We start from the raw sequence: 27,335 nt of genomic DNA, 5'->3' as shown, positions 1-27,335 counted from the left end.
ATTTTTCCCCATGTTTTACCCAAATAAAGGACTGAGCTAATGTGTTTTTTTTTTTGTGTTTTTTTTTTTTTAGAGGGCAATGAATACATGCTGTAACATTAGCCTGAAGTGCGACCGGGTGAAAAGAGGCAGGGAGCGAATAATGGCTGGTTGCTGCAGATTCATTGATTCACCCACAGACAGAATGACACAAATCTTTAAAGCAAAAGATTTAACACACACACTTTGGTGTGTGTGTGTGACCTTCTGTGTGAGTGCGATACGACCCTGACCAAACATGACTCAGGGAGCACTTCTTCACCAACACTCAACCTGAGTGACGTCATGCTGCAGCCTTCAAAGCCTAAGAAGCAGCTTCAGCAGCGCAGGCTCACTGCAGACTGATAAGGGCTATTTATAGATGGCGTTCCCTGGAAGGAAACCCAGTTAATCCCTCTAAAGAATAAAAACCGGAACAAACTGGACACTTCACTTCTTGAATAGTTTATTCTATTAGGATTTCAGCATATTTAAGTGTTTTCAAACATTTATAAAAGATGTGGTTCAGAAAGTTTAACATCAAGGGGCCGCATGTGGAGAAATTCAAAGGTTACTTTGAGCGAGAACGTAATCCCTTTGATCTCATAAAGTGCTAACAATCAGAAGCCCACTGACACACACAGTGGTTTTTTAAATGCAAGCAGAGACATTTCTGCTGCAAACTAAATTGTGCTTTCCCAGGAAACACAGTAGTCTAGAGGTTTTCTTGGGGTTCTCTAGAGTTTCTTGTGTATGAGTATGCGCAGGCTTCAAGGCTAACTTTAATCGTCTTTATAATATCCTTTCACTTCCAAGCGTAAACAGTGAGTTCAAAAGGGATTTCAAGTAAAGGTATCTCATCCCTTAAGCCTAATTCCAAAGCAGTTCAGCCTCAGGTTGGGTGGCTGAAGCTTTATGGCGACCAAGTACTTTAAGAGTGAAGGTCGGAGCTTGCCGTGGTGGCGTAGGGGATAGCGCGGCCCATGTTTGGAGGCCTTGAGTCCTCGACGTGGCCATCGCGGGTTTGACTGCTGGACCTGGCAACATTTGCCGCATGCCTTCCCCGCTCTCCTTCCCCCTTTCCTGTCAGGCTACTTTAAAAAAATAAGTGACACTAGAGGCCACAAAAAGACCCCCTGGCGGGGTGCTAAAAATATATAAAAATTATATAAAAAATAAATAAAAAAGAGTGAAGCTCACTGCTTTTACAGTATAAGGTGAGCACTGTGTTTATTGGCGCTGAATATGCATAGAGAAATTGCCTGTCGGGCATCATTGTTTTTGGCTTGGTCACTCCTGAACACACATCCTGCCCCTGACCTGTTGACAACACTCATTGGTGTGGATGGAGTTACTGTGTGAAGAAACCTCAAAGTTTAAGTTAGAGGAAACACAAAGATAGGATAGAAATGTAAAAGTACTCATGGTACTGCAATGCAGGATTCATTTATTTCATATATCTTTAACAGTCATACCAATGAATGTAAAATCTACCAGATCTATCTGGGTGACCTTAACAGTGCATGTTGTAAAAGACCCAAGAGTGGCCAGCCAGAAGGTTAATGTGGGAATACCTTAAAATGAAACTGAAAACGTACAAAAAGAGAGTCAAGCCTGTGATGAAATCCAACTATGGGCAGGTTAGAGTGTGATACAAAGCACAGACCTCAACAGGAGACTGCTTGTATGGCCTGGGAAAAACTAAGCAACACAGGAATGACTCAGAATGTAAATACCAAAAACTCCAGAATAAAAAAACTACAAAGAACTGACTGAAATAGAAACCACAACAAAAGACAGCCAAAGTAAACCAAAGTTCTTTCATCATAAAAGGCCAAATCGTCCCTGACTTGACTATTTTCAGCTTTTGTTCTCTGTTGGTTAATCTGTCCCAAGCTGAAAACAGGAAAAGTAGAAGGAAAATTGGTGTACACCACTATCTGTGTGCCCTATGATAGACCAGCAGTTTTCCTAAGGCGGACCCTTCCTTACAGCTCATGTCATCTGGACAGGGCAGTCTTTGCTGACTCTAAGGTCGATAAGGTCCTGTTTATGGGGCTCAGTCATTTTCAGCGCAAAGTCACACATATACAGTAACTACAGTACATATGAATGGTTACAGTTTTCAGTATGCTTTATTTTATAAGCTGCCGACAGACAACCAACATTTTTATGAACACAGTTCACTACTTTTGGGGCTTCCAGACCTTCTTAGATTGGGTTTCCAAGTTGGTTGTGGTTTAGATGCCAAACAAAGCAGTCCAGTTTGTTACATTTTTAAGAAGGGTATCACAAACTGCGCTGTGGCAAACCTGTGTTTAGCATAGATTAACCCAGTCAAAATTTTGACATTTCATATTTGAAATAAGAGCTGATCTAAATTTGTCTGGATGGCAAAAGAGGAAGTGAAATAGTTCTTTACCACACTGCCAAAATCAGAAGTAAACTTCACCATTATGTTGGATTACGAGCTGTTGAAAAGATAGTAGAACCCAAGCAGGTAAAATTTTGTACTTAAATATCCAATGTTACGAAAACTGTATCTATCATGAGATAGAAAATGCATTGTACAGATATATTTCTGAATCTCAATGATGCCAACATTCCTTGTGCATCGTGGGAGCATCTGTATCCACACAGATCAATATTTAAAGAATGAGGAAGAAGATAGACTCTTCGTTATCAAATATGAAGCTACAGTGCAGATAAACAAACACAGATGTCAGGAGGAAGGGGGTCAGATTTGATGAAGTCTGAGGATTACACTTGTGTGTTTATGTCTGGTGGGTCCTCACACAAAGGGATTTTTTCTGTGAAAATGTGTTTGCAAAAGGATCAGAGATGGATGCGATGCTGTATGTTTTAAAATGGAAGCAAGTGATACCTTTAAATACTAATAGTAAGGAAAAAAGGAGTGTGTGAAGCATGGTGTGTCTGTGCACAAAATTCACACATGGGAGAACATGAATAATAACTCCAAATCAGCTGTGATAGGATCAGACTAGTTAAACGTCCCCCCAAAGACCCTCTAAGCTGCTTTCAGGTCCTTCTTAGACCGCTTAGATTCATTAGCGTCGGTGTTAGTATTCCTGCCCCTTATGTTAAAGCTATCTAACCCCACAACATCTCCATCCTGAACCAGACTTGCAGTAAGTATAATAACCCCCCCTTTGTATCTGCAGCCATGCAGACATCCTCTTTAACCTGAGAGACACTGCTAATCTGTCCCTCACCCACTGTCTCACGGGAACAGAAAAACAACCACCCTCATCCCCGCATCTTGCAATTCCTGTCTCAGCCCTTAGTGATTGCACATAGCGATGTTTCAAGTTACTTCAAATGAAGATGGATCTTTGTGCTTCATGGGAGACTGAAGAAAGAGAGATGCATTTAGGAATGCAGACAAGACATGCTGTGTCTTGTGCAAGGGAGACAAAGTCCCCCGTTTCCCATCTTCCAACTGATTATCGACCGCTGCCGCAGTTGAAGTTAACACAGCCTCCACAAATGGATCTTTACTGAGTGCAGGTCGGAGCTCCCTTCCTGTCCTCGCCTGCACTGATGCACATCCCTGAAAACGTGCCTTTTTCCTCGCCCTGCATTGTCGAGGCAGGGTCAGTCAGGAGGTAATATCCTATGTGGGTTTTTTTTTTCTGCAAAGCAGAAACAAGCCAGACCGGTTCATCTGAGTGACTCACAACACCAGAGTCAGCAATCATGTTGGGACAACACACACGGCTCTTGGCATCAACACTGCATTGGAAGTTTGGATGCTAATGATTGTTTATCAATCATTACAGCCTCTGTGTGACCTATCTTACTTCCCTCATCTATGGTCACTGCATATGCATCATGTTCAAACCATGGTGCTATGTTAAAAATCATGCATCAAATTGGCCAAAAATCTCAAAAAGGAAGCAAGAAATTAATTTGAGAATAGACAAGAAACTACGGGTGCATTCACACCAGTCCTGTTTAGTCCGCTTTAATTGATCTCTAGCTCGTTTACCCGGAAAGTTTGATTTGTTTGTAGAGTTGAGAATGTCCAATCGAACTCTAATGCGGACCAAATAAGCAGTGAAATATGCTTGGACAACATAAATTTACAAATAAATGTGTATAGGTTGTCTTTAAATAAAGAAAATTGATGGAATAGTGAATTATTTGGACAATACGGATCTTGTGTTTCAAAATGGTTCTGGCACAGATCAGTTGTTGGCCACTACTGAATCAGTATGAACATTTTCTGGCTCCACCACTACAGGGACAGCTTGGGATCCACCAGAAATCATAGGAGTGTCGATGGAAACAGGAATGTCTGGGTGTACCTCCTGGACCTGTTACCTCTGTGACCCAACCTCTAATAAGCAGTAGACAATAGCTGGATTGGTTGATTTTCAAAGAGACTTTCTAATCCTATAGGTGACGTTTTTTCAGCGGAAGAGAGCAAACTACATGGAAGCCAACTTCCCTGTTGAGGGGATTTTTTTTCTCCCAAAAAACAAAAGTAAAAATATGAAGTAAAATGTTGTTCTTGGCCCAGTCTGTAAAACAAATAAAATAAATGTCAGTAGTTCCTGTAAGTGAGTCAGAAATTCCAACTTAACTTCTCTATCTGACAGGGGGGTTATGAAATTTCCACTGAAGTGAAAAGGGAAAACCCTCCTCTTCTCCCTACAAACACCAACAAACTAACACACATCACTTAACAAGCTACACAAGAACAGCCTCATTCCTGACTCCATCCCCTACTTCTTCTATTTCACATTTCGTTCACTTTTATTTTGCACTTCGCCCACATGCATGTCGTCGTACCGTGACCGACTGAATGCCTCCCGGATCACCCGCTGCGGTTTCTCCCGTTCATTCACTGCACTCTCTCTCTAGAGTACAACATAGAAAGTCTTCATACCTTCACACCACTGCAAACAAGCAATGTGAAGACTCTCTGTTGAGTTGTGAAACTCACGTTTCAGGGTTGAACTGATACCAATGAAGGCAGAAAGAGTTAGATGCCTGATGCGTTATGGTCGGGTTGTTCCGTCAGCTGCCATAGAAGTACAAGAGTAAACGTTAGATGCGGAGGCGATGCCAGTGTAAATATGGATGAGGGAAAACCAAAGACAGGAAAAGGAGTCTCTCTTTTCCTTTCCCCCCGCCAGCTTCCTTTCTTTCTGTCTCCCTGCACTGACCTTCAAATGTCATGAGCGGAGCATCCTCTTATCTGAACTCTTCCCTCTGGTCGACACATCCCCGCCTGTCAGCGAGGCAGTTTATCTGCCAATCCAGTCGCTGTCATTCACACATACTTATATCTGTCCTCCTGTTCCAGTGCAGGCACCTTCAGTTATCACTGTATTCCTTATAAGTATATACTGTATTATGCCATGTGTTGTCACATCTTCCTTCTTTGTTCTTTGCCAAAGCTAAATAGTTGAAAGAGTCGCCCTGTCTTTACAACTCTTTTGTATTTATCTGAAGTTTATATCTTGCAGAAAAAAAGTCATTTAAGTTGGATTCTAACCAAAGAGATCTTTGTTTTCAGTGCAAGTCACCAAGTCATGCTGCTATTATGTTCTTCCTAGTGGAAAAGGTCACTGATGTTGGCAGAGAAAGGGAAAAACAGGACTTATCTTATTTTTTCAGGAATTTATTTGTTTTAATATCCATCAGATGGCTGAAATATGATTTCTTTGTGATGTTCTATCCAGTCAACTAATTTGTTGGTACTTAACCAGCCAAAATGTACAATTCCTTAGTGCTGTTTTTTTTTCATATTTTAGATTTTTTTAGCTAAATATCTTATGCAAGGTTGTGAAAAAGTGTTTTCCACCTTGCAGATTTCTTCTGTTTCTGTTTCTCTGTCCTGCTTCAGTGTTTCAGATCATCACAAACAAATGTTAACTTCAAAGAGAACTTAGATAAATACAAAATAAAGTTTTTATTTAGGATTTCATTTGTTTAAGGAAAATTGATATTCAAACCAACATAGTATTGTAAAAAAAAATAAAAATAATCCCTTCCCTCTTGTTAAATCATGAATTAGCTGTGATAAACCGTATTTATTTATTCACCATCCAGGCCTGGAATAACTCAATATGACTCGTTAGGCAACAAAAAAATGGCTAAATGATCTAAAAAAGCAACAAATCATCTGTCAGAATGAAGAGGGTAACAAGACCATTTGGACCTGGACACATTGCTGTAGTGAAGCCATGCATTTTTCTATATCAGTTTACTGACCATTGGTTAAAGACATTAAGCTCAAAAACACAAATCTACATAGCGGCACGTTTATCCCTTTAAATAGGCTGAAAAGCTTGAAGACATCTTTGGCAGTTAGGGTTAAATATGAGTGTAATGCAAGGATTAATTTTTTAAAATCTATATCAAACCTGTTATGTTTTTGCATGTCAATGAAAAAAAAAAACAGCAAGACATAATTTACTTTTGCTATTTTATCTTTTTTTTTACTCTTTCACTTTCTGTTAGTTATTCGTAGTTACTTGTTTTTGATTAAATTACATTTAAGAAGAAAAAGTCCATTTCAACAAATGATAAGAGGAAACGACAAAGTGTTTTTGAGGATTATTTGTCTCCCGTTTCCCCATAGGGGAGAGCTGTTCTTGCCTGGGCAGTTTTATGGTTTTTATTCTGCCGTTGAGGAGAAGTGAGAGCTGAGGCTGGGAAAAACCTCTGACCACAAGAAAGTCTTGGAGGCATAAGCAGGCAGACTCACATATGTGGAGCTAGCCTAAAAGCAGAGAACAAAAAACAACTATTTTCAGAGGTTTTTGTGGAAGTAGCTTGATCCGTGTTGTTTTTTTGTTTTTGTTTTTTTCTTTTTTTGCCAGAAGCTGATGAGAGTTGAAGATCGTATATCGGGGAAACTGCTTTATACTTAACCACTTAAAAGCTTTAGGAGTCAGTTCATTGCTGTAGTACATTAGAGTCATTTAACACAGCTCTACATTATATCTTATAAATTCATTATGAGTTTTTCAATGGACCTGCATCGGAAGAGACTTATAGGAGATGTTCACTTACAAAATTGACTTAATATTTATTAAGTAATATTATTACTTATTTGGCTTTCTTTATTTTCTGTTTGCAGGAATCTGGGGTCAAACCCCTTTTTGCACCTAAACACAGTTTATCACTTAAGGCTTAGGTCTCCGTAAGGTGAGAATGCAGATTGTATGTGTGAGTCTGGCTTCAACCACTAGATGGAGCCATTTCCTTCTTATGAAAAATCAAGTTTTAATTCTGGCCTACTTTCCTCATCTTCCACTGCTGCTGGTGGGACCCCTCTGGGGGAGCATTAATTATGTTATTTTATCAGTCCTGCCCGCTGATTGGTTGCTGCATGCACTGATGTGTGTTTTTCTGTCCCATCAGACTGCAGCTACACCTGTCACCTGGAGTGTGAGAGACAGGTCCAGCTCGACTGCAACCAGAGGGACAGAGAGACGGAAGATAGCCCAGGTCCCAAAGGCCGCTCTTCCCCCTGCTCCTCCTCCTCCTCCTCCTCCTCTGCAGCTCCTCGGTGCAAGGTGAGATAATCTGGATTCGGTTGGAAGAGCGAGGTGAACATGACTCAGTTCTCTATAGTTAATAGGGTTGTCTTTGCGTCATCTTTCCATGCCTCCACTGTTACGTAAACATCCTCCAATCCAACAATAGGCTATCCAGGATCACTTCAGGATTTATTTATGTGCTCAGATACCTTTTTCGCTCACAGAATGTTCCCAGAACCGGACGCTACATTAAATCAACGAATGCCTACAACCTCCTCTGTTGCTGACTCTCCAGTTCCTCACTTTTTTTTTCTTATTTTAGCCTCCCCATCTCCTCTCTCCAGCAGCAGGGGTTCACTTTATCGAATCAGTTCTGGCCCATGATGGCCTCACTTCCTCTCTTCCTGTCAGAAGGAGGAAACCAATTAGGTTAATCACTGTTTCTCCCAAGAGACATCAGTCACGGCAAAGCTGCATTATCCCAACATGCTTTCTTTGATCACAGAATGACTTAAGTGTGAATGTTGGTCAACATTTCCCTTTAATCTCAAATCATTTCTAAAAGTTAAGATTCAATTGTGTCAGATTAATCCTCAAATAATCAGCCATGAAAGGAGTTCTGTTTAATTATGTAAATCTGTTCTGTCTCCATTATGAGTTAATGTTACAGTGGGCTGTAGGATCAGTGTTGGTGTAATCTGCATTTTGCTGGCAGAGATGAGCCTATTAAGATTATTACATTTTTAAGGGACTAGATAACACTGTTTAGGGTTCGTACAGCTGAAAAAAACCCATCTAATTGGCTGTTAGAGTTTTTCAGGTTTCCATTAATGTGGAAAAAAGAAAACCCAGAATGAAAGAGGGGTTGACTTTACAGACTTTTGTCTTTCTTTCATTTATTAAAGGACAAAATTCTAATAAATAGTATTTTTTAAAAAAAAACAATTTAGATTAATTTGACATATTCTACCTGGATCTGACAAATCTCACACTGATTTTTAACCCTTTACTCATCAGTATTTTACTTTAAATTTAAAATGGTCCATTTTACTGCCATGGCCTGAATTTATGAAGCCCCCAAGGAAAATGGGGGATTTTTTTTCTTTTGCATTATTTTGCAAAAGTATTGCATTGCTTTGCTATAGATTTTGCAAATTCACCCTGGTCTATTTTTCATATATTCACTGTGATAACAAATATCATTTGAAATGTGCACATACGTACACTTTTAAAGAACCTCAGAAAAAAAAAAGTTTTTATACGTTCTCAAGTCTTAAGAAAACAGCTTGAAAATCAATCCGTTTACTATGTGTTCATGTTTGTATATGCAATATCATTTGGTGGAGATGGGACTTTGGTCTAGCATAAACCATTCATTAATTGATGAGCGTTATAAACTTTATTGAGCTGATCTAAGTTTGGCTGGATTCCAAGAAATCAGCAAAAGAGCCCTAAACCATGTCACATACTGTAAGTCAGAATCAGATCATTTTAGCATTATGCTGTTTCATTGTCAGACCACCTACTGATAACAGGACCTGACTACTATCAAGAAAATGAGAAAATGGTGGTTTGAGATGCCGGGGTGGGCACGCAGAAAATCACTGAAGCACTGATTCAGGAGTACATCTGTTTTAGAGATGTTAGTGTCTTTGTCGTGGAGAGAAGCAAAGCTGAGCAGACGAGACTGGAAAACGCAACAAGATTTGAACTCAATCTTGAAAACTAATGATCTCAATAATTTTAGACATTCTGTAATAAGTGTAGCATAATTTAGTCAGATTTGACAAACCCATAGTTTTTATGTAGCTGATTTGGTCCTCACGCCACGGTAAAACATTGAAGATGCTCCCTAAAGTAAATATTTATTTAATTTGAAATGTGTTTCAAAGAACTTTTTTATAGGGGAAAATTTGGGTTTGACCAGTTCAAGTAGTTTGGATTTTAATCTGCAGACAATCAAATGGAGGTTAGATGAAATAGTTTTTTGGTTAAGCAACTAAAGGAAGCTACAAAGCAGATGCAAACTTTACTAACATCACGTGGCTAACTGTTATAAAAGGGTAATAACAGTTAGCCATTCTCATCGTCCTCACAAATCATTCGTAAACAATGTTCTTACTACCCTAAACACCATATATCAACTCAACAACTCAAAAACTGTTCAAATAGCAGCTCCATAAATTGGTACAAGCTAACAAACTAAAAGCACTTACTGTCACGTCTAGGGCCCATATCACCAGCACACACTTCACCAGATAAAATCACATGCTGACAGCAAACTAATGATGCTTTGTGGCACACACAACCCTTTGACGAGATGCACTGTGACATTTTAACATCGTGAGATCTCACGGCCCAAGATCAATATCTGAAGAACATATGGGACAAAGGTGACATCGCACGTACTGGATGTTTCTAGAAATGAATAAAAGCATGGAGACTGATCAGGGAAGCCAACAACAACAACACCAGAGGAGGTTTTTCATGAGATTATCAATGTCTGCAAATATAGCAATCACAATCGCATGCAAATTCTGCCCAAACTTGACGTATGCTTTTAGTGGCTGGGATGTTAAAACTTACAAAGAATTAGGGGGACAATGTGATTTAGACAAATTAAGAATAAGGACAGGAAAATAGTTTTTTTTTTATAGTTAAAATCTGTATCACATTATTAAACCATACTATTGTGTAATTCCTTTTTTCTGATTTTGTGCAGCCCTTGTCTGGACTAAGGATTAGGGGTGCAACTTTTTAGTTATTGTGCTGGATATAATGCTTGTTAACAGATGTGTGTTTCTCTTTAAGCTCCTCTGTCATTTATGGCAGTGCACACCTCCAGTACGCCCTTAAAATCTTGTTAGTTGAATTTTGGAAGCAAATGAACAACAAGCCCATCATAATAAGCTATGCCTAAAAGAAGCAAAACAAGTGCAATCTCTGTTTTGCACATATTTGTGAGACTGAGGTTTGTCTCTGTGCACACTGTGGTTTGGCGCAAAATATCGCAGCAGTGCTGCAGACCAGAGAAAAGACGGGTGTTTATTTCCTGCTGTCCCCCTTTTTTCATTTGCTCTGTTTTATCGCTGTAGCTGTGTGTCTGGTTGCTTTTTTTTTCGCCAGCCTTTTGTTACTTTGTGTATGTCTCAGCAAAAATTGATCCCCGTGCGCCCCGACGTGCCCAGATGCTGCTGTGGCTGCACTCACAATTCAAAGCACTGACCACATTTTATTGATCGGAGATGTGTGTGTGTGGGGGTGTGTGTATGTGTGTAGTTTTTGCATCCCACTCCCCCTTCTTTCTGTCTTCCCCTTTAGCATTTATAGAGGAACAAATCTGCATGCGGTTCCCTTTTGAGCAGAGCCAAAGCTTACAGACAGATGCAGAGTAAAATGGTGAATCAGTTCTACCGTAACAGAAATCAGTTCTGCATTTGTGACGATTCAGGAGCAGCTCACTGAAGCTCGTTCAGATGGAATCAATATCATGGTTGAAGGGGGAGGCTTCGGCTCTTTTCTGACATGGGAGGTCACTACCAGAGAGAAAGGGCAGATCGTGTATTCAGTGTAAGGTCAAAGGTGACTGGAGTCGCCCTTACTGGGTAAATTATCAATATTTTATTCCTCTTAGTCGACACAAACCCATCTCTTTAGCAGAAAATCAGCAGACGTAAGACAGAAGGATTGGGCATCTCTCAGCTTTTAAAGGGGCATTTCAATAAATTACAACGTAATTATGCCAAGTAATTTATTTAAACAAGAGGATCTTATGCAGACTCTTATGTAGGTTAATTTCACAGAAAGCGACACAACTGAAGCATTTTTATCTGTTCTTTCAGATGATTATGGCTTACAGCTAATAAAAACCCAAAATTCAGTTTTGTAAATAATTGCAAAAAGACTATTTAAACTAGACAGTTATGGGTAAAGAAGCAAGAAACTGGCTGTTCATAGTGTTATATCCAAATATATTAGAAAACTAAGTGGAAGGAAAACATGTCTTTATGTACTGTACAGTATTTGCAGTTGTGGCTACTTTTGAAATTCATCATTAGAGCGTGGCACTGAGGCGATCAGTCTGTCTCTTTACTGAGGTTTTAAAGATGCCCAGATTGTTCTAATAGCCAAATCTGTCTGGAAAATTAAATAATCCCCATAAAACTTACCAACTTAGAGCTTTAAAATTCACTCAAGGAACAAAACTCAAGCAACTTGATTTCAAGATGAAATGATAAATTTACTTTCATCTAAACAGAAAAATCTGTAATCAGTGGTCTAGATCTTTTGCTCATTTGCCCAGGCTGCTTGTGCACCTTTTTTCTACCTCACTTTTTCCTTCCACTCAACTTTTCACAAACATACTTAGAGACAGCATTCTGTGAACAACTAACCTCAGTGGTAGTAGTTCCTCATTATTACCTAGACCGTGACATAACATTTCTCTATTAAAAATGAAGACTAACCCAATTGAACTGTCAGTTTTCTCTGTAGATAACGTGAGTTTCACTTTTCCCGTTGAACTACAGAAATAATTTAACTTTTTAATGACACTCTAGCCTACCGGGTCACACCTGGTTGGTGGTCTTGTCGGTTTCGAGTCAACTGTTAACACACAATGACCGAATTTCAGCAATCGAGCAGCCATCTTTCCCTGCCCTGCTGCTTCCTGTCTCCGCCGTTCGAACATACGGCGCATACAAGAGCAGCGAGGCTTCATAGCTCCAGCTCATCAACGTTTGTCTTTCTGTTTACTCATGTCTCTCCCTGTCCACCCCCCACCTCTCTGTTGCTTTCGTCGTCTTCTGCTAGAGGAAGTGGCCGTGCTCTGCAGGGTGCAGTTGCCTGCAGGAAGAGAGACGGAGGGGGAGAGAGAGAAAGCGGAGGGAGAAGGGGGAGGGCGCTCTCCGCCTGATAACACGCTCAAACCACAGATGGTTGAGGGAGGTTGCGAGAGAACGAGGTAGGGAAACGATCGTAAAGAAAGGAGGATTGAGAAAGAGAAGCTCTTGTGTGGGAGGGATCAGTCCAAAGCGATGGAGAGAGGAGGAGAGCGTCTCGTCGTCTCCACAGAGATCTCTTATGCTACTTCGGGAGTGGATGGGGATCACTGAGCTCCTTCTTTGCTCCGCAGCCAGAACTTGACCCCAGCTGCCGTTTGCCCTATTCGCCAGTGTGACGCAGAGCCCAGTCTGAAACAGGATGTGGTTTTGCATGCATGCCTTCATTAGTCTGCCGGCTTAGCAGGTGCCGTCAGGTGAGCGGGGTTAACTTGACACCAGGCTGTAAGCCGACTCTGAACCGGTGTGGACATGAAGGAGTCCCGGCCTGCTGCGTGAGAGAGCGTCAGCTGCCGACAGCCAGGTGATCTGCAGCCTGTTTGCGACAGCAGCACCAGAGCTTTCTCGAACACAGGCTCGTGAGGAGGAAGTGACACGTCTGTGATCGCTCTTGTATTTCCTGGTCCCGTTCTCCTGCGGCGCTTCACGGTGCCGGATCCGAGCCGAGCTCAGCTGCTTCCAGCCCATCGCCAGCACCATTTGAACTGGATGCGCCAGCGGAGCGGTTCTGACCTCTCCTGGGTGAGCGAGGGACAGTCGGATGCTTTCAGACTCTTGACTGTGGCTGAGAGTCCCTTCAGCCGCCACGTTCCGAGACGACCCGACACTCTCTTCAAGCTGCCCGCCGCTCCAGTGTCCTGGAAGACCTCTCCATGACCGTCAGCACGGTGCTGACCCCCTCCATGACCAGCAGTAACAGCATGAGCAGCGGGTACTGCAGCCTGGACGACGAAAGCGAGGACTTCACTTTCTTCACCGCCAAGACCTCGTTCTTCCGCAAGCCCAAGCATGCACCGAAGGTACAGATCTGCATCATTTTCTCCGAGATGGATTAAGATGTTGATAAAAGAGATGGAGGGGAGACTCTTTGATAGATAAGATCAACGGTTTGATTCAGTGTGTCTGGGAACAAAACAAACTGTCATTTATATGAAAAAAAAATGCAGCCTGAAAGCAGAAGTCTGGAGAGGAAGTGGTGGTGTTGTTCAAGCAGGCCTCTAGGTGTGTGAGAGCGTACAGGAGGGGAGTTACTTTCACACATCTGCACTGTTTGTCTATGCTTTACCTTAAAAACCCATTTCAACTCCTTCCTCTGTCACCTGAGGCATTCAGAGTTGAAACTGAACTCCTGCTGCTGCTGCTTCTCCAGTCTCCTCAGCCCAGCCTGCCAGCAGACAAAATGTGTTTGCAGAGATGCTAATGATCTGAGCCAGCCGCCGTAATGGCTTCCTCTCCACTGCGAGTGGGAGAGGTTTCTGTAGAAACGCTGGCGATGCCCGTGCGTCGGGTTTATGTCGTCGTTTGTGTGTGCAAGGTGCAGATCACTTTACCGGTACTTTGTGGTTGCCATGGCAACTCTCGGTTTTTGTTGGCTCCGTTTGCATGTTCTGAGAAATTTCACTCTGCTTTGCACTCGGTCTCTTCACACAGAGCTGCTTGATGGAGCAGCACCAGCAGCAGCGGCAGACATGCGGCGCTGCTCGCCCTCCAGAGTTCTGTTCATGTTTGTGTGTGTAGGGGCAGGACGCCCGGCGGGTGATTGTCACTGAGGCACGGCGACATGGACGGCCGCATTAATGAGCGACTCCTCGGGCTGCCTCACGCTGACCTTGTCCTGGCCTCTCTTTGGTTGTCTGAAGGTTTATTCCCTGAATAATTCACCAGCTGCGCAGAGTTAGGGTTGCTGCCACGCTGACACAGACAAGGTGTCAGATCTGTCAGCGTGGAGATTTGTTAACACAGATCCACAGACAAATAGTGTGGCATTAATTGTAATAAAACTGAACTCCTAGGTGAGAGGATATGGAAGGGAGCGACTGTACACATTCAATCAGGAACTGATTGAGTTCTGTTTTGTTTGTTTTTTACCTGTATTTGAATATGAAAAAGAGGGACAAACAGATCCAAGTGGCTTCCTGTGGATACACAGCATCCTTTTATTTTTAGGCGTAAATCGCTAAATTTGTGTCAGTGGGTTGTTTTTTTTTTTTTCCTTTTTTGGTTTCATCCGCACAGTCACATCCACGGAAATGTCAGATGCTCATCGCCGTCCTTTATGAATTATTTCCACAGCTCGTCGTTTTTCCTTCAGATCAGTCAGTCTGCATTTATGCATGTATGTGCCAGTGGGGGTGGGTGTGCAGCCGTTGAACGTGGGATACGCGCATGCAAATCGAGGGGCTATATCTCTGCAGCTTCGATGCATATTTGCATGAAAACTTTGGTGACATTCACACAGTTCACTGTAGTAACTGTAATCTTAATGTAGCTGAATTTGATCCAATATAATTTAACTAGAAAGTATCTGGTTACTTGATCCATTCAAAGTGTATGAATACGTACAGTTCCTTGCAAAACTTTTCACGTTCCTTTACAATTACATACCCTAAATATAGGACCCATTTGTATTCAGCCCCTTTTACTCTGATACCCCTGAATAAAACCTAGTGTCACCAAATAACCTTAAAGAGTCACCTAATTATTGAAGGCAATCTATGTGTAACTGAATCTGACTATAAATACATCTGTACTCTATAAGAAGTCTCTAAACCTGTCACAGCAAACAATTAATCAATTAATTGCGTGATAAATTAAAATGAGCTCAATAATTTCCATTTTGATTCATTTTTTTTTACAAACACATCATAATCCATTATATTTATGCATTCTGTTGTGTGAGGTTTTTATTTCTACTTTATTTATTGGTTTTCGTTGTCAAGTTTTATTTTGGATATTTAAGATATCTCTTCCAGTTCCAGTGCAAAGTGTTCTTTACAAAATTAAAGTTGATTGGTCTTCGAGAGAGTAAACTTGAATTTATTGTGCCATTATCAATATATTACTTGAAAATGGTCTCGAAACAACAACACCATTTAAAAATGCAGTATGTCATTGAAAATATTTAAGCATAATTATGTTTATTTCTTCTGAAGCATATGTTAAATGGTGTTGAAGGGTTCATATTACAAAGAGTGAAATTCACCCATAATACTATATTTCAGTTTTTTAAGGATGTGAAGAAAAAGCATTTCTTTATTCAGTAATCAGTAGTATTATATGTAAAAACTATTAGATTGAATTTCACAACACAGCCAGTGTTCTCTGAAGGAATAGAAACATGATTTTGCATCTTCTAACACATTTACATACATACACACACGCACACGCCCTCACATGTGAGAAAGCCTGAAAGCTGTGAAACTAAATCTGCATGTGTGAGTGTGTGTTCGTGCAGACGCTCTCTGCCGACACCCTACGTTCATTGTACACTAGCACATGCAATCTATTCTCACACGGAAACACAGATGGTGTGATTTGGCATTGACTATCACAGGTTAAGGAGCAGCTGGTCAGATTAAGGAAACATGGAGCATGCTGCAGCACTGACATTTCAAGCAGTCCTGACCTCTCTTGTCTCATGTCAGCAGCACAAGACAGACCAACAATTACTCATTTCACCCTCAGGTTCTGCATGGCAAATATGAGTCTGCGTGTGTGTGCGTGTGCAGGGGTGAGGGTGTGTGTGTGTGTGTGGCTTACATGGCCGTCAATGACATCCTACACATTTGTTTTTATCCGACACCTGCCACACTAACACTGATGGATTAGATAACATGGCATCTGTCTGCTTTCTGTCACCTGCAGTGTTATTATCTTCACCAGACAGGTACTGAACATCCAGCTAACAGATGCTGGACTCTCAGCAATTAGGCTGGGCTTTTCTAAACTTAGTAGGGAATCATCTGTGTCACCTGCTGTCATGCCTTGCTCTGAGTTGAAAGGGATGGAACATTTTCCAAATGCATACTCACTACTAAAGATAAAACAGATTTCATAAACTGTCTGTGTTCTACAAGAGATTGAAAACACAAGCTGAAACTATTTCACGTTTTGTCTCCACAAACTTAAAGTTTTTTTAATTTTTTAATTTTTTTAGATTATATGTGATACATGAACACAAAGTATTCCACAGCATGATTCTGCCACCACCATGTTTCACCATGGTGATGGTGTGTTCTGGGTGATGTGCAGTGCTGGTTTTCCACACAGTTCGAAACGGTAGACTTTAGTGCCGTCTGACCAGAACCCTTAATTGAATGTTTGCGTGTCACTTACAAGTTATTCCAGATCCAGGCGTTGACAGATGTTCACACCTGAGCTGTGGATCTCTGCAGCTCCTCCAGGGTTACCACGAACCTTTAACTCCTCAACTTAATAAGGTGACTCCCTCCAGGAGAAATCAGTTGCACTGAATTATTTTAGGGGTATCAGTTTAAAATGATTCCCACTTCGTATGGCCCACTTCTTAGATTTTTATTTACAAAAACGATCATCTTCACTGCTATGAACTCCTTTGTGCTGATTTTAAAATCCCAGTAAAACACACTTTACAGTAATAGTGTGATAAAATATGAAGAGGACTATACAAACTTTTTCAAGCAAAGGTAAAATCAGATAACACCCTGTCTCTGCATGTTATTCGGACAGAAAAGAATGTCCTGACAGAGGGAACACAAAGCCCTGACAACACATGACCTCCTAGTAGTTACTGTAGATGTAGTTGTTCATCTTTCTGACTCTGTGTGCTCTCGGTCAGCAGCTCCAAAGCGACCCGGGCCAACCGGGTAACTTTATGGGACTCCGAAGCTACACCCACTCCGTCCTGCTCCATTGTGCTCCCATCACTCTCACTGGTATGCAGAAAGGGAGGGCAGGGCACGGCCTCCGTTACATTTAGAAACTCTCATACAAACGCAGGAATTCCTGCAAGACTCCTTTCACTCCGTTGCTTTCGACTGTGAGGAATTCTGGAAGGAGTCCGACTCCTACATACAATAACCCTCAGATTCTTGTCCCAACCCTGGAGCGCTCAGCGCTTGCTCAACATTTATACAGCTTTATTGTGTTTTTTTTTTTTTTGTATGCTTGAGAACAGGTCAGTAAACTCAATAGGTTATGGGTCTGTAAAGATAAAGACAGAAGGTCAGAGTTGGAGCATCTCTACAGTATATCTCCTGTTTTACTGATTATTTGTTTAACAGTGTTACATGCACTGAGAAGTGTCTAATTGTAAAGTAGCTTACAAATGTATTCATGCCTGCTTAACTTTTCCCCTTTTGTCATATAATAACAGCAAACTTTAATATATTCAATTTGGATATTTTACTGGGAAGTCAAGTAAAGTGAAAGGAAACATTGCACATGGGAGACAAAAATATAAGTTCAACAACCATTGCAAGATAGTTGAAGCTCAGTCAGGTTAGATGTAGAGCATATGTAAAAAAAAATTTAAAAAGACAAATAAAGGTTTTACTGCGAGTATTTAGCTCCTTCAATTCTCTGACCTGCCTCCTGTCTCTTCTGAAGAAAAGCATTCCCACAGCATGATGCTCCCACCACCACAGGTCACCATGGCGATGGTGTGTTTCACAAAACAGGAAAACGTGCAGCGTGCAACACCGTTGAATGTTGCAGTGACAAGGTGCCGTCCAATAAACAGACAAAATAGACTTTCAGTGTTTGCTGATTGCGGCTTCACTGCAGACCTGGAGGCCAGATTCTGAGTAATTTATGCAGAAAATTACAAAAATGAAATTCATTATTTCTTTCCCAACAGAGTTTTATCGTTGCAGTTTTTGGTTATGAAATTAATAACTAGCAAAACATCCTAATGGCGCTCTAAAGTAACATCAAATCCAGTCCCAGCATATAAATATTGCATGGTACATTTAACTGAGCCGAAAATTATTCATACACTGGGATGTTGTAGATGGGCTGATCTGACTTTTACTGTCTGATGCAGATTTCTTTTTTTTCTAAAAGATCTGATCACCGGTCAAGAAAATGTTGTCTGATTTTATTAACTACCCAATATCCAAGCAGTTCTTTGCTGAAACTGCACAAACTTGTGTCAGCGTGGCGATAACTTTCAGCCACACAGAGCGCTTTACATGAAGTCCAAATATGTCTATTTCATGTCCCCAGAAAAAATATTCAAAAGATATGAAAAATGTGTGCTGCACAGAGTTTGCCATTTCACCAAGATGCGATTGAATATTTCTGAACCAAACTCAAGAATCGTCCTTAAACTTTATTCCTCACGATGCCGCGGGCTCCTCTTGCCCTCCTGTCCTCCGGGATTCATCGCAGCCTGTCTGTCTGTACTTCAGGCACAAACTCACCCTTCCTGCAGCCGTGACCCCGTCAGCCCTCGTTCTCCTCCTCCCCCACCCCCGACAATGTTTTCTCTTCCTCCCACTCTCTCCCACTGCCTCAGAAAATGCAAACGAACTGTAGAAGAGGGAGAGGGAAGTGGCGGGGAGGGGGGAGAAGAAGCTATTGTGAGATAGAGAGGATGGATCCCACTGTACTATAAATAACCTAGTCAAACTCTGTGTTGCTAAGGCTTGCTCAGCAGCCATTCTTTCATCATTTCTCACCCCTCACTCAGGGCCTCCCACTGTTTGACTCCCTCCATCCTTCTCCTCCTTTCATGCATTTCCTCCCTCACTCCCTATCTCTCTGTCAGAGGCATGAATAAGAGTGGGGGGGGGGGGAGGCGTTCTTCTCGTGTCGACTGTGTTATTAGCTCCATTCACAATATTTCTTGACTCCAAATACAGCTGGAGTATTGAGTCATCCCACTGCTGAGGATGGATGACGAGCAAAAAAACCAAAAAAACGAGCAGCTTTTCTATGTGGGGAAGAGCATGGAGACTCTTCTGTTTGGGCTTTTTAACTCCATTATCAACTATACATCAGTTTAATATTTTCTTCAAAGACTGAAGAAATAGAGGTTAAAATGTTTGTGCTCATTCAACTTTTCCAATCCTCAATAAGATTTTTATTTCTTTATTTTTTTTACTGGTAGAACTGTAACAGCGCCATCTGCTGTTAAGTATAGAGCCCTGGTTCAATCATGAGAGTCCTCCACTTACTTACTGATATTTCCTTTCTCCTTCCAGCAAAGTGAAACAAAGGAGGAAGAGGAGAGAGGAGGCGCTGAGGAGCTGTCAGAGGAAGAAGTCCGGGCCAAGATAGAGTCGTACAACGCTCAGGTGTCTGAAAATGGCATGAATCTGGTGAGTTCTGGAAACCATCAAATCCAATTATAGATGAATGTTCTGACCAGAAAAAAAGTACATTTGTTGCTTTCTAGTGGTAAAGGAATGCAGACGGATGAGTTAGAAAAACATAAAAGAGTATATTGCTTTAGTATGTGTTAGAAAGTAGCACTGTCATACTCTCAACTAATAAGGTTGATTAGAATTGTTACTTTGTGCTGTTTAGCAGCACATTTGTACTATTTGATGTAAATACTGGAGGAAAGCAGTTTGTTTTTTGTGAGGGAAATGAATAATATTATGAAAAATTGGTAGTATTTTGTGAAGTCAAGTGAAAATCAAATAAAACTGTGCACAGTTTTAAAACTTTATGGAAGCGCCTTTCGATTCAGTATCAGCCCTCAGGAGTCAGCTTGGTAATATTTGCCAAGTCTGCCTGGCAGACATTCTCCAAATTTGTCAGATTAGGAGAACGATTCTTGTTGTCAGCTCTTGTCTAAGGACTCCACCGACTTTTTTAGTTCTGAACTTTGACTAGCCCATTCCAAAACTTTTCTTCTCTTCCCATTAAGTCTTTCATGTGTTGGAATGAGTGCTGCTGGTGCAATGTAGCAGAAGTCTGAACAGTCTGAAAAGATTTGGATTTCCGTTAAGGTTTTGGGAGATTATATGTGGGCCAGTACTTGTTGAAATGATTTTGTCGGCTTCTCTGCAACCTCCCTGACCAATTTATGCTTCATGTTTTTCATACGTTTTGTATAAATGTCCAGTTTTTTAAAGATCCCTGTTGTCTTAAATTTTCTCCAATTATTGCCCACTGTTGTGATAAACCTTTGCTAAAGCTTATAACCTCTTTGCCTTAGCTAAAAAATCCAAACAAACAAATGTCAGGAATGGTCTAGTCAGCTCAACTTTATGGTTAATCAGATTTATAATATCTGATGGCAGATGTGAATGTGATAAGACTGAATGTGGAACCTTAATCCAATGTTGCTTTTACAACATAAAGGTGTAAGTGACACATGTTTATATGACATGTTTAATTCCATGCTTTAGAAAATGCTGTCCTCGGATAAGTATGTGTTTTTTGCTTTGAATTTTGCTAAATGTATTTTATAATATGCTAGAAATAAATTTGGATTGATTTATTATACTCTCGATGTTTATGTCACAAAATCAAAAGCATTTTTTCAGGAGTCTGTGCACTTTTGAAAGTCACCGTATGCAGATATGGACACAATTATGTCACATGGGATTTCATTAAAACACTTTTTTTAGTGAACTCATATTTTTTTCCCCCTTTAACTAAAATGTAATCAAAATTAAATGTTGGATTTTTTAAAATGTTCTTACTGTGAAAGAAAGTTTTGTTGCTCATGATTGTAAATTTTTTATACTCGTTCAGTCTTTATTTCCTGCTAAAGAAGATATTTTAGTTCTGAACTCTCTCCCCTTTGCTGCCATCTTTCCATTATGCGCTTCAGGCTGCAGACGGATCTTTCACCGGCTTCATCAAGGTCCACCTGCGGCTCAGTCGGCCGGTCACGGTGGAGGGCAACCAGGGGCGCGCCTCGTCAGAAGACCAGGATGAAGAGCAGGAGGAGCGTACAGAAAAGCGGACGTCCTTCTACTTACCATGCGACTGTGTGAAGCAGATCCACATCGGCTCTCTGACCACCACCAGCGAGGTGATACAGGGCCTGCTGAAGAAGTTCAAGGTGCTGGACGATCCCCGCAAGTTCGCATTGTACAGGCAGACGCACAGAGACGGACAGGGTGAGGAACAGACCTCCCGCATGTTATTTAATGCATAATATGCCCAACAAATCCCTGATGTTTTTGTCGTTATTGTTCCGGTACAGACTTGTTCCAGAAGCTCCCTCTGTCTGAACATCCTCTTGTCCTGAGGTTGATAGCAGGACCAGATCCTGAGCAGCTCACCTTTGTCCTAAAGGAAAACGAGACTGGAGAGGTTGAGGTGAGACACGTACAATCGTGCAAATATAATGCTTTCCAAGAGTAGAACTTCCTCTTTTTCACATTTTGTTACATTACAACCAAAATTAGTTGAAGTATTTTATTAAGTATTTTATTGTGTTACAGACTGACGCAAAGTAGTGCAATAGTTTAGAAAATTCTGAAAAGCATGGTTTGGTCTATAATTTAATAAGATCCTAATTAAGCACATTGAGATTGAGATTCTTGTAAAACGTAGAAATAGACTACGAACACATTTACAAAGCTGCGTACATGTGCATTATCTTTTCATGCAGAGTAACTTGGCAAGTAAACGGGAAAGGGTTACAAGGCAGAGTTTTATAAATTCAAAGTAAAAACAACAGTCTGAATTAAAAAGAGGCTGTAAGAGTGAACTCATGTCCTTCTTTGATTTCACTCTTCATTTCACAGTGGCACGCGTTCTCTGTCCCCGAGCTTCAAAACTTCTTGGTCATCCTGGAGAAAGAGGAGGCGGAGCGCATGCGAGCTGTGCAGCAAAAGTACACCATTTACCGACAGAAGCTGCAGCAGGCCCTTCAACAGCACAGCCCTTGACCTCTGACCCCATCCCCTGATGTCTCCGACCCGGGGATGCACGGACCTTTAGGACACCATGTGATCTGAGTCCAGAGAGTGGAGCCTGAGCTGAACTTACCTTCGGACTCCTCGTCGACAAACGTTCAGACACAGACAAGAGACACACTGATGCATATACTTTCTCAGGTCGTACGCAGGCTCCCTTACACAATCCCACCATCCACAACAGGATCCGGATAACAGTTGTTTACCCTGCCAAGGAAGATCTGGACCTGCAACCTTCTTCTTGAGATCTCATTTATGACTGATGTGAATCAGCAATGTTTTTTTTAGACTTTTCCCTTCTCTTCTGCTACTACAACAACTACTGCTGCTGCTGCTACTGCAAGTGTTACTTATGCATGAGTCTCTCAGCTCATCTGCCCTGCACATAGGATTAGGATTAAAACAGAAGGCATGATTACTTTTAGCTGCCTCGAGCTGGAGCTGAAGGACAATCACATGGTGTGTTTGTTTTTCTTAAACATGACATGTCTGCTGTCATCTGATGTAATTATAATTTTTTTTTATTTCTGGATTTGCCGATTTGATCAGGAAACAGAGTGCTTGATTTGCTTTCAGTTCACGGAACAGAAAGCAGAATTAGATCCATTCGACCTCTTTTACTGTCCACCCCAGCAGCATGATGCTGCCGCCACCACCATGTTCTTAGTAAGTGTTTACGTATATTAACCCATACATGAAATGATCTGAAAGTAAGAAAGATGCTTGTCGTTTTTCTCCTCTAATTCACTCAGTCCCAACATGTCCACTGATGCCAGATGTGGTTAGTTTTTTCTTTTTCTTTTTTTTTTTTGCCGCTTAAATCCACAACTCAGAACCCTGGAGTGATGATGAGAGTCAGCTCTTATGCCTTTAGTTGCAAGCAAACTCTTGTTGTTTGGGGATTGTTTTTGAATGAGAGAGGACATTTTCACCAACTGACTTTTACAAAGAGGATTTCAATTGAATTGGAGGTGGTGGATTAAAAAAACAAAAGAAAAAAATCAGCTTCCTGTTTTGCACGTCTTGATCCAGGCCACAACTCTGAGGCTGGGCATGAATTTTAGCTTATTTTCTTACCCCTAAAAAGGAACAAAAATATGTAAAACAAATAATAATGGCTATGATATGTTTGGAATGCATATGAATTGTGTAGACACTGGAAAAAAGAGTGAAAAGATTTTACATTGTTGCTGATATGATTTTTTTTTTTACATCATTTCCACTGGTGTGTGTGCGCATGGTCATCCTGCGTTGAGAGGATCCATTAAACATTCTTATGTTTATTATAATCCTCAGATAAGTGAGGCCTGCTGTCCATGAGCACATACTTTCCTGTAAAACCCAAACCTGTGTGTTCCCACCCGAGCTGTTCCTGCTGGCAGTGCCTTTTGTCCCATGTGTTCTCTGGTTTAACGTGGGTTTCAGCACACATTCAGGTGCCTGATTGAGTTACAAGTGTGGATCCTTCTGCTTGTCTGCGATTTTCTGGAATGATGTTGGTTTTTATTTGTATTTTTTTCCCTTTAATCCCCATTTTCAGAATGCTCCTCTTTTCCCTCAGTGAATCCCATGTGGGAGTGTGTGTGCATGTTTGGGTATGTGTGTGTGTGCGTTTTATTTATTTCATGGTTCGCAACCATCCATGTGAAATTATGTAAAGGGTGTTGCTTTATTTTTGCAATTTATTTAGTTTTACTTGTACAACTGTGTATAAATATGTCTAGACCTGTACAGAAATTTAAATGAAATAAAAGGGTAACCTCTTTATTGAAACGTGTTTGTTTAAACAGTTGTTTTGCTTCACATTCACATAAAGTTGCATACAAAAATTCCTAATTAGGTGTTAGTATGTTTATTTTGGTCAGTGACACAGCTGTGCACCATCTAGTGGATCCCTGGTATGAACACAATGTGTAGTTTGGTCATGAACCTCAGAAAATGCTGATCTGCCTGTGTCATGAGTTCCTTCTGAAAAGCCCACCTGCACTACTTTCAAACCACCAGCAGGTGGCGAGACCTCATCTAAACCACAAGCACCATCTGTACATGCAGCATGTAAGCTACACCTGTTCGTCCTACTTTGTGTTTTCTTTTTAGCCGCTTACAGAAAACCCTATAGCAGCAGTGCCACCTTACAATGCACTAAGTTTTCCAAATTACTGCTATGATGTCAAAAACTGATGTGGCTCTCCGCCCAGGGTGGCGTGGCTTTTGTAGGAAGAGCTGATGGGGGGGTAGGGGATGGTTGCAGCATCTCAGTGTTGTGCGTGCTGTAAGAACTGTAGGAAGATATGTCTGTACGCTTCAGAGATGGCCAGTTATGCAGAAGTTAGTGCTTGACCTTTCAAGCCGGCTCTAAATTAAAGACGTTTTTTGCTTCCTGCGTCTGATTATCTATGGTTCTATAAAAATACAAACTAAGCCTGTTCTGCACTGAAGATGGATTCTGTGAACCTAACTTAAGATCATGAAACTTTTATTCTATTTGTGAACAAAAGAGACTTTTATGAGCATGAAAAGCACAACAGACATTCATAAAGTTATGTTTGTAGAGACAAGTCAATATTATTTTAATCTTAATGTTTCTGATAACTTACATAATAAAACGTAACACTTAACTTTTTTGCAGACTGGTGTGACAGATTATGGCCTTGATCAAAGCAACATAACTGATTGACTTCTTGCTGGAAGGCTGGATTTGTTTAAATCAAGTAACCACTTTTTCTGACAGTAGGATGAGTAGATTATGAAAAATTCCCTTGGATCTTTCCTTTGAATCTTTTTAGATTTTGACACAAAACATCCCCCTGTTAGATATACACCCGAATGGTAAATGTCCTGTGATAAATGACTTCAAAACCTACAAAGGTACGAAGTGAAGACTGGGTGAAATAACCAGCACCTCAACATTTCCCATTTCTTGTGTTCATGATAAAACATAACATTATTTAATTGCACTGCATGTTTTTATGTAGAAGTGATTTACAAATTCCAAGTCAGAAAAATAAATAGAAATAAAATTCAAAGATTGAAATATAAAAGTTATTCACCAATCCTCACTGTAAAATCCAAAATGGCTGTAACGTGTTTAACATTAGTGATAACAATCGTGATTAATACTTTAATATTGAACCTGAGTTAAATAATCTGAATTAGCTCAAATGCTACATCAGAAGTCCCTGTTCCTAGTGTTTCAACTGCTCATCTTTTTGATTATGTGGATTATTTGTGCTACATTAACGTTTATTTACCTTGTATTTAATTTTCAATAGGCTAAAACAAAATTTCCTCTAAATATTACCGACGGCAGCCTGAGCCCCAGCCTTGGTGCTTGTATCATAGCGACAGTTTGGTTCCACAATGAGTTCCCTTTTTTAGGGTTGGGTTAGTTGAACTCTGTTTTCACTGTCCTTTTAGAATATGGTGTTAAAGCAATAAACTAACAGGTGTCAGTGTCTGTCACGAGATTTATGACCAAATACAGCCAGAAACCCCCACAAGGACCTATGGGTAGCTCTGCACCAGGCCCTATGTTTTGCTGCAGCTGTAAATTCAGCAGTTGGGGTTAAATACGCTGCCTGGCCACACTCTTACATGCCCAACCTACTTTAGAGGAAAGTGTGAAAAGCGTTTCAGTTTATAGGCATTGTCACATACACAGCCTAAGAATAATCAATATGGTGTTTAAGGGTTGGCTGTTGGCCAGAAGCTAACTAAATCTGTGTCAGCATGCATATTTATGGAAGCAAATATAGACAGGGCCCTCTTCTCACCTCTGAGAAAGAGCTATGATTAGCTTTACCCTCTGTAGCCGCCATGTATCACTTTCTGAATTTAGCCCCGGTCCCCTTCTCATGCCGGCCCGGTCTTACTCCGTCTGTCCTATTCGCTGCCTCCAACTATTTGTGTCTCAGTATGGATCTTCATGACCTCTCAAGTTTCAGTTTGCAGTTTTCCTCATAGGGTATTTGGAGTGAATGACCATTAGCAAAGCATGGCCCTAACAAGTTCTGCAAAAAACATATGCTTTAAATATTTAACAACAATATTTAACAGCTGCTTTTCTTTACTCTTTGTTCTGACAAACAGAAAAATCTGAGCTGGTTTTGCAGAACAAAAAAAATATTTTATAAATGTGTCTAATTTTTCTTAGCAATTGTTGCGCTTAGCATTTAAAATATTGCTTGAGATATTAGATGGATAGATAATGATTTCTTTAAAATAAATCTTGATAAATAGCTGTCGGAAATCAATATCTTCCCTGTATTAGGCAATCACCTTGGCATCTTGATTTACTATTGATTTAGATTAGTTGATCCCAGTGGCTTAAATTAACTAAGAAAGAAGACTTCTTATATTATATTATAAAGCAGATAGAACATGACAAAAAGTGATTTAGAAATCTTTATGTTACTGTGATGTTTGCCTTGTATGGTTATTTTTCACACATACTGAGAGTGGAACATGTAAAGCAATTCTGATTAGACACTTCCTTTCTATTCTTAAGTGAACTAAGAGAGTGTAGAAATTAATACAATTCTGTAATGCATAAATTGCTGTAATATTTCTACATAAGTTTACTTTTATATTAGAAATACACCATGAACAAGTATGGTACAAGTTTCCCACAGGAAGATAATTGATAACTCCAACTAGTTATCCGTATCTGGTTAAATAATGGCAAACACGACAAGGGCTTAAGGATAAGTGAAATAGTGTATAGATAAACTGCTGATGTTATTTTAAATTGGAATTTTTAGAAGGTGGAAGTCCACTTTGGGCAGCCTGCTCTTGGACTAGCTGTTAGCTTCAGACACAGACCAACTAATCTTAATTTTTCCTTAATGAATATACCAAAACTGCAGCTAGGATGTAAACTGATTTATATTGTTTTTTTAAACTCACTTGAAAAACCCTGAAATATCCATTTTAATCTCTCTTTCAGATTTTTCATTTGCCAATGAAGAGAAAAGAGAATTGCTGTAGGTTTTTACAAATTCAGACAATAAGAAAACAAGTGGCATCTTGAAGAAAATGCTTTCATAAGTTGGTTGTCATGAGCATATTAGTCACAATCTTCTGATTTGCAACTACCG

General features: G+C 40.5%; 1 protein-coding gene across 3 annotated transcripts in view; it reads left to right on the top strand.

Annotated features, from left to right (window-relative positions):
- The window catches only part of rassf5 (Ras association domain family member 5), a 40,305-nt gene extending 16,293 nt beyond the window's left edge, over positions 1–24,012 (top strand). For 2 of the 3 annotated variants that reach the window (XM_032548927.1, XM_032548928.1), the window contains exons 2-6: positions 7,417–7,571; positions 19,561–19,677; positions 21,144–21,435; positions 21,522–21,637; positions 22,069–24,012. In XM_032548927.1, coding sequence (XP_032404818.1) covers positions 7,417–7,571; positions 19,561–19,677; positions 21,144–21,435; positions 21,522–21,637; positions 22,069–22,212 — 824 coding nt within the window. In that variant the 3' untranslated portion in view covers positions 22,213–24,012. Of the gene's footprint in view, positions 1–7,416; positions 7,572–12,408; positions 13,396–19,560; positions 19,678–21,143; positions 21,436–21,521; positions 21,638–22,068 lie in introns of those variants that run through there. The other variant, XM_032548929.1, reaches the window with a different exon arrangement.
- The last annotated feature ends 3,323 nt before the right edge of the window (positions 24,013–27,335 follow it).

The sequence above is a fragment of the Xiphophorus hellerii genome, chromosome 20 (genome assembly GCF_003331165.1).
Source record: "Xiphophorus hellerii strain 12219 chromosome 20, Xiphophorus_hellerii-4.1, whole genome shotgun sequence".
NCBI lineage: Eukaryota > Metazoa > Chordata > Actinopteri > Cyprinodontiformes > Poeciliidae > Xiphophorus > Xiphophorus hellerii.
This window is presented reverse-complemented; position numbering and strand designations above follow the sequence as displayed.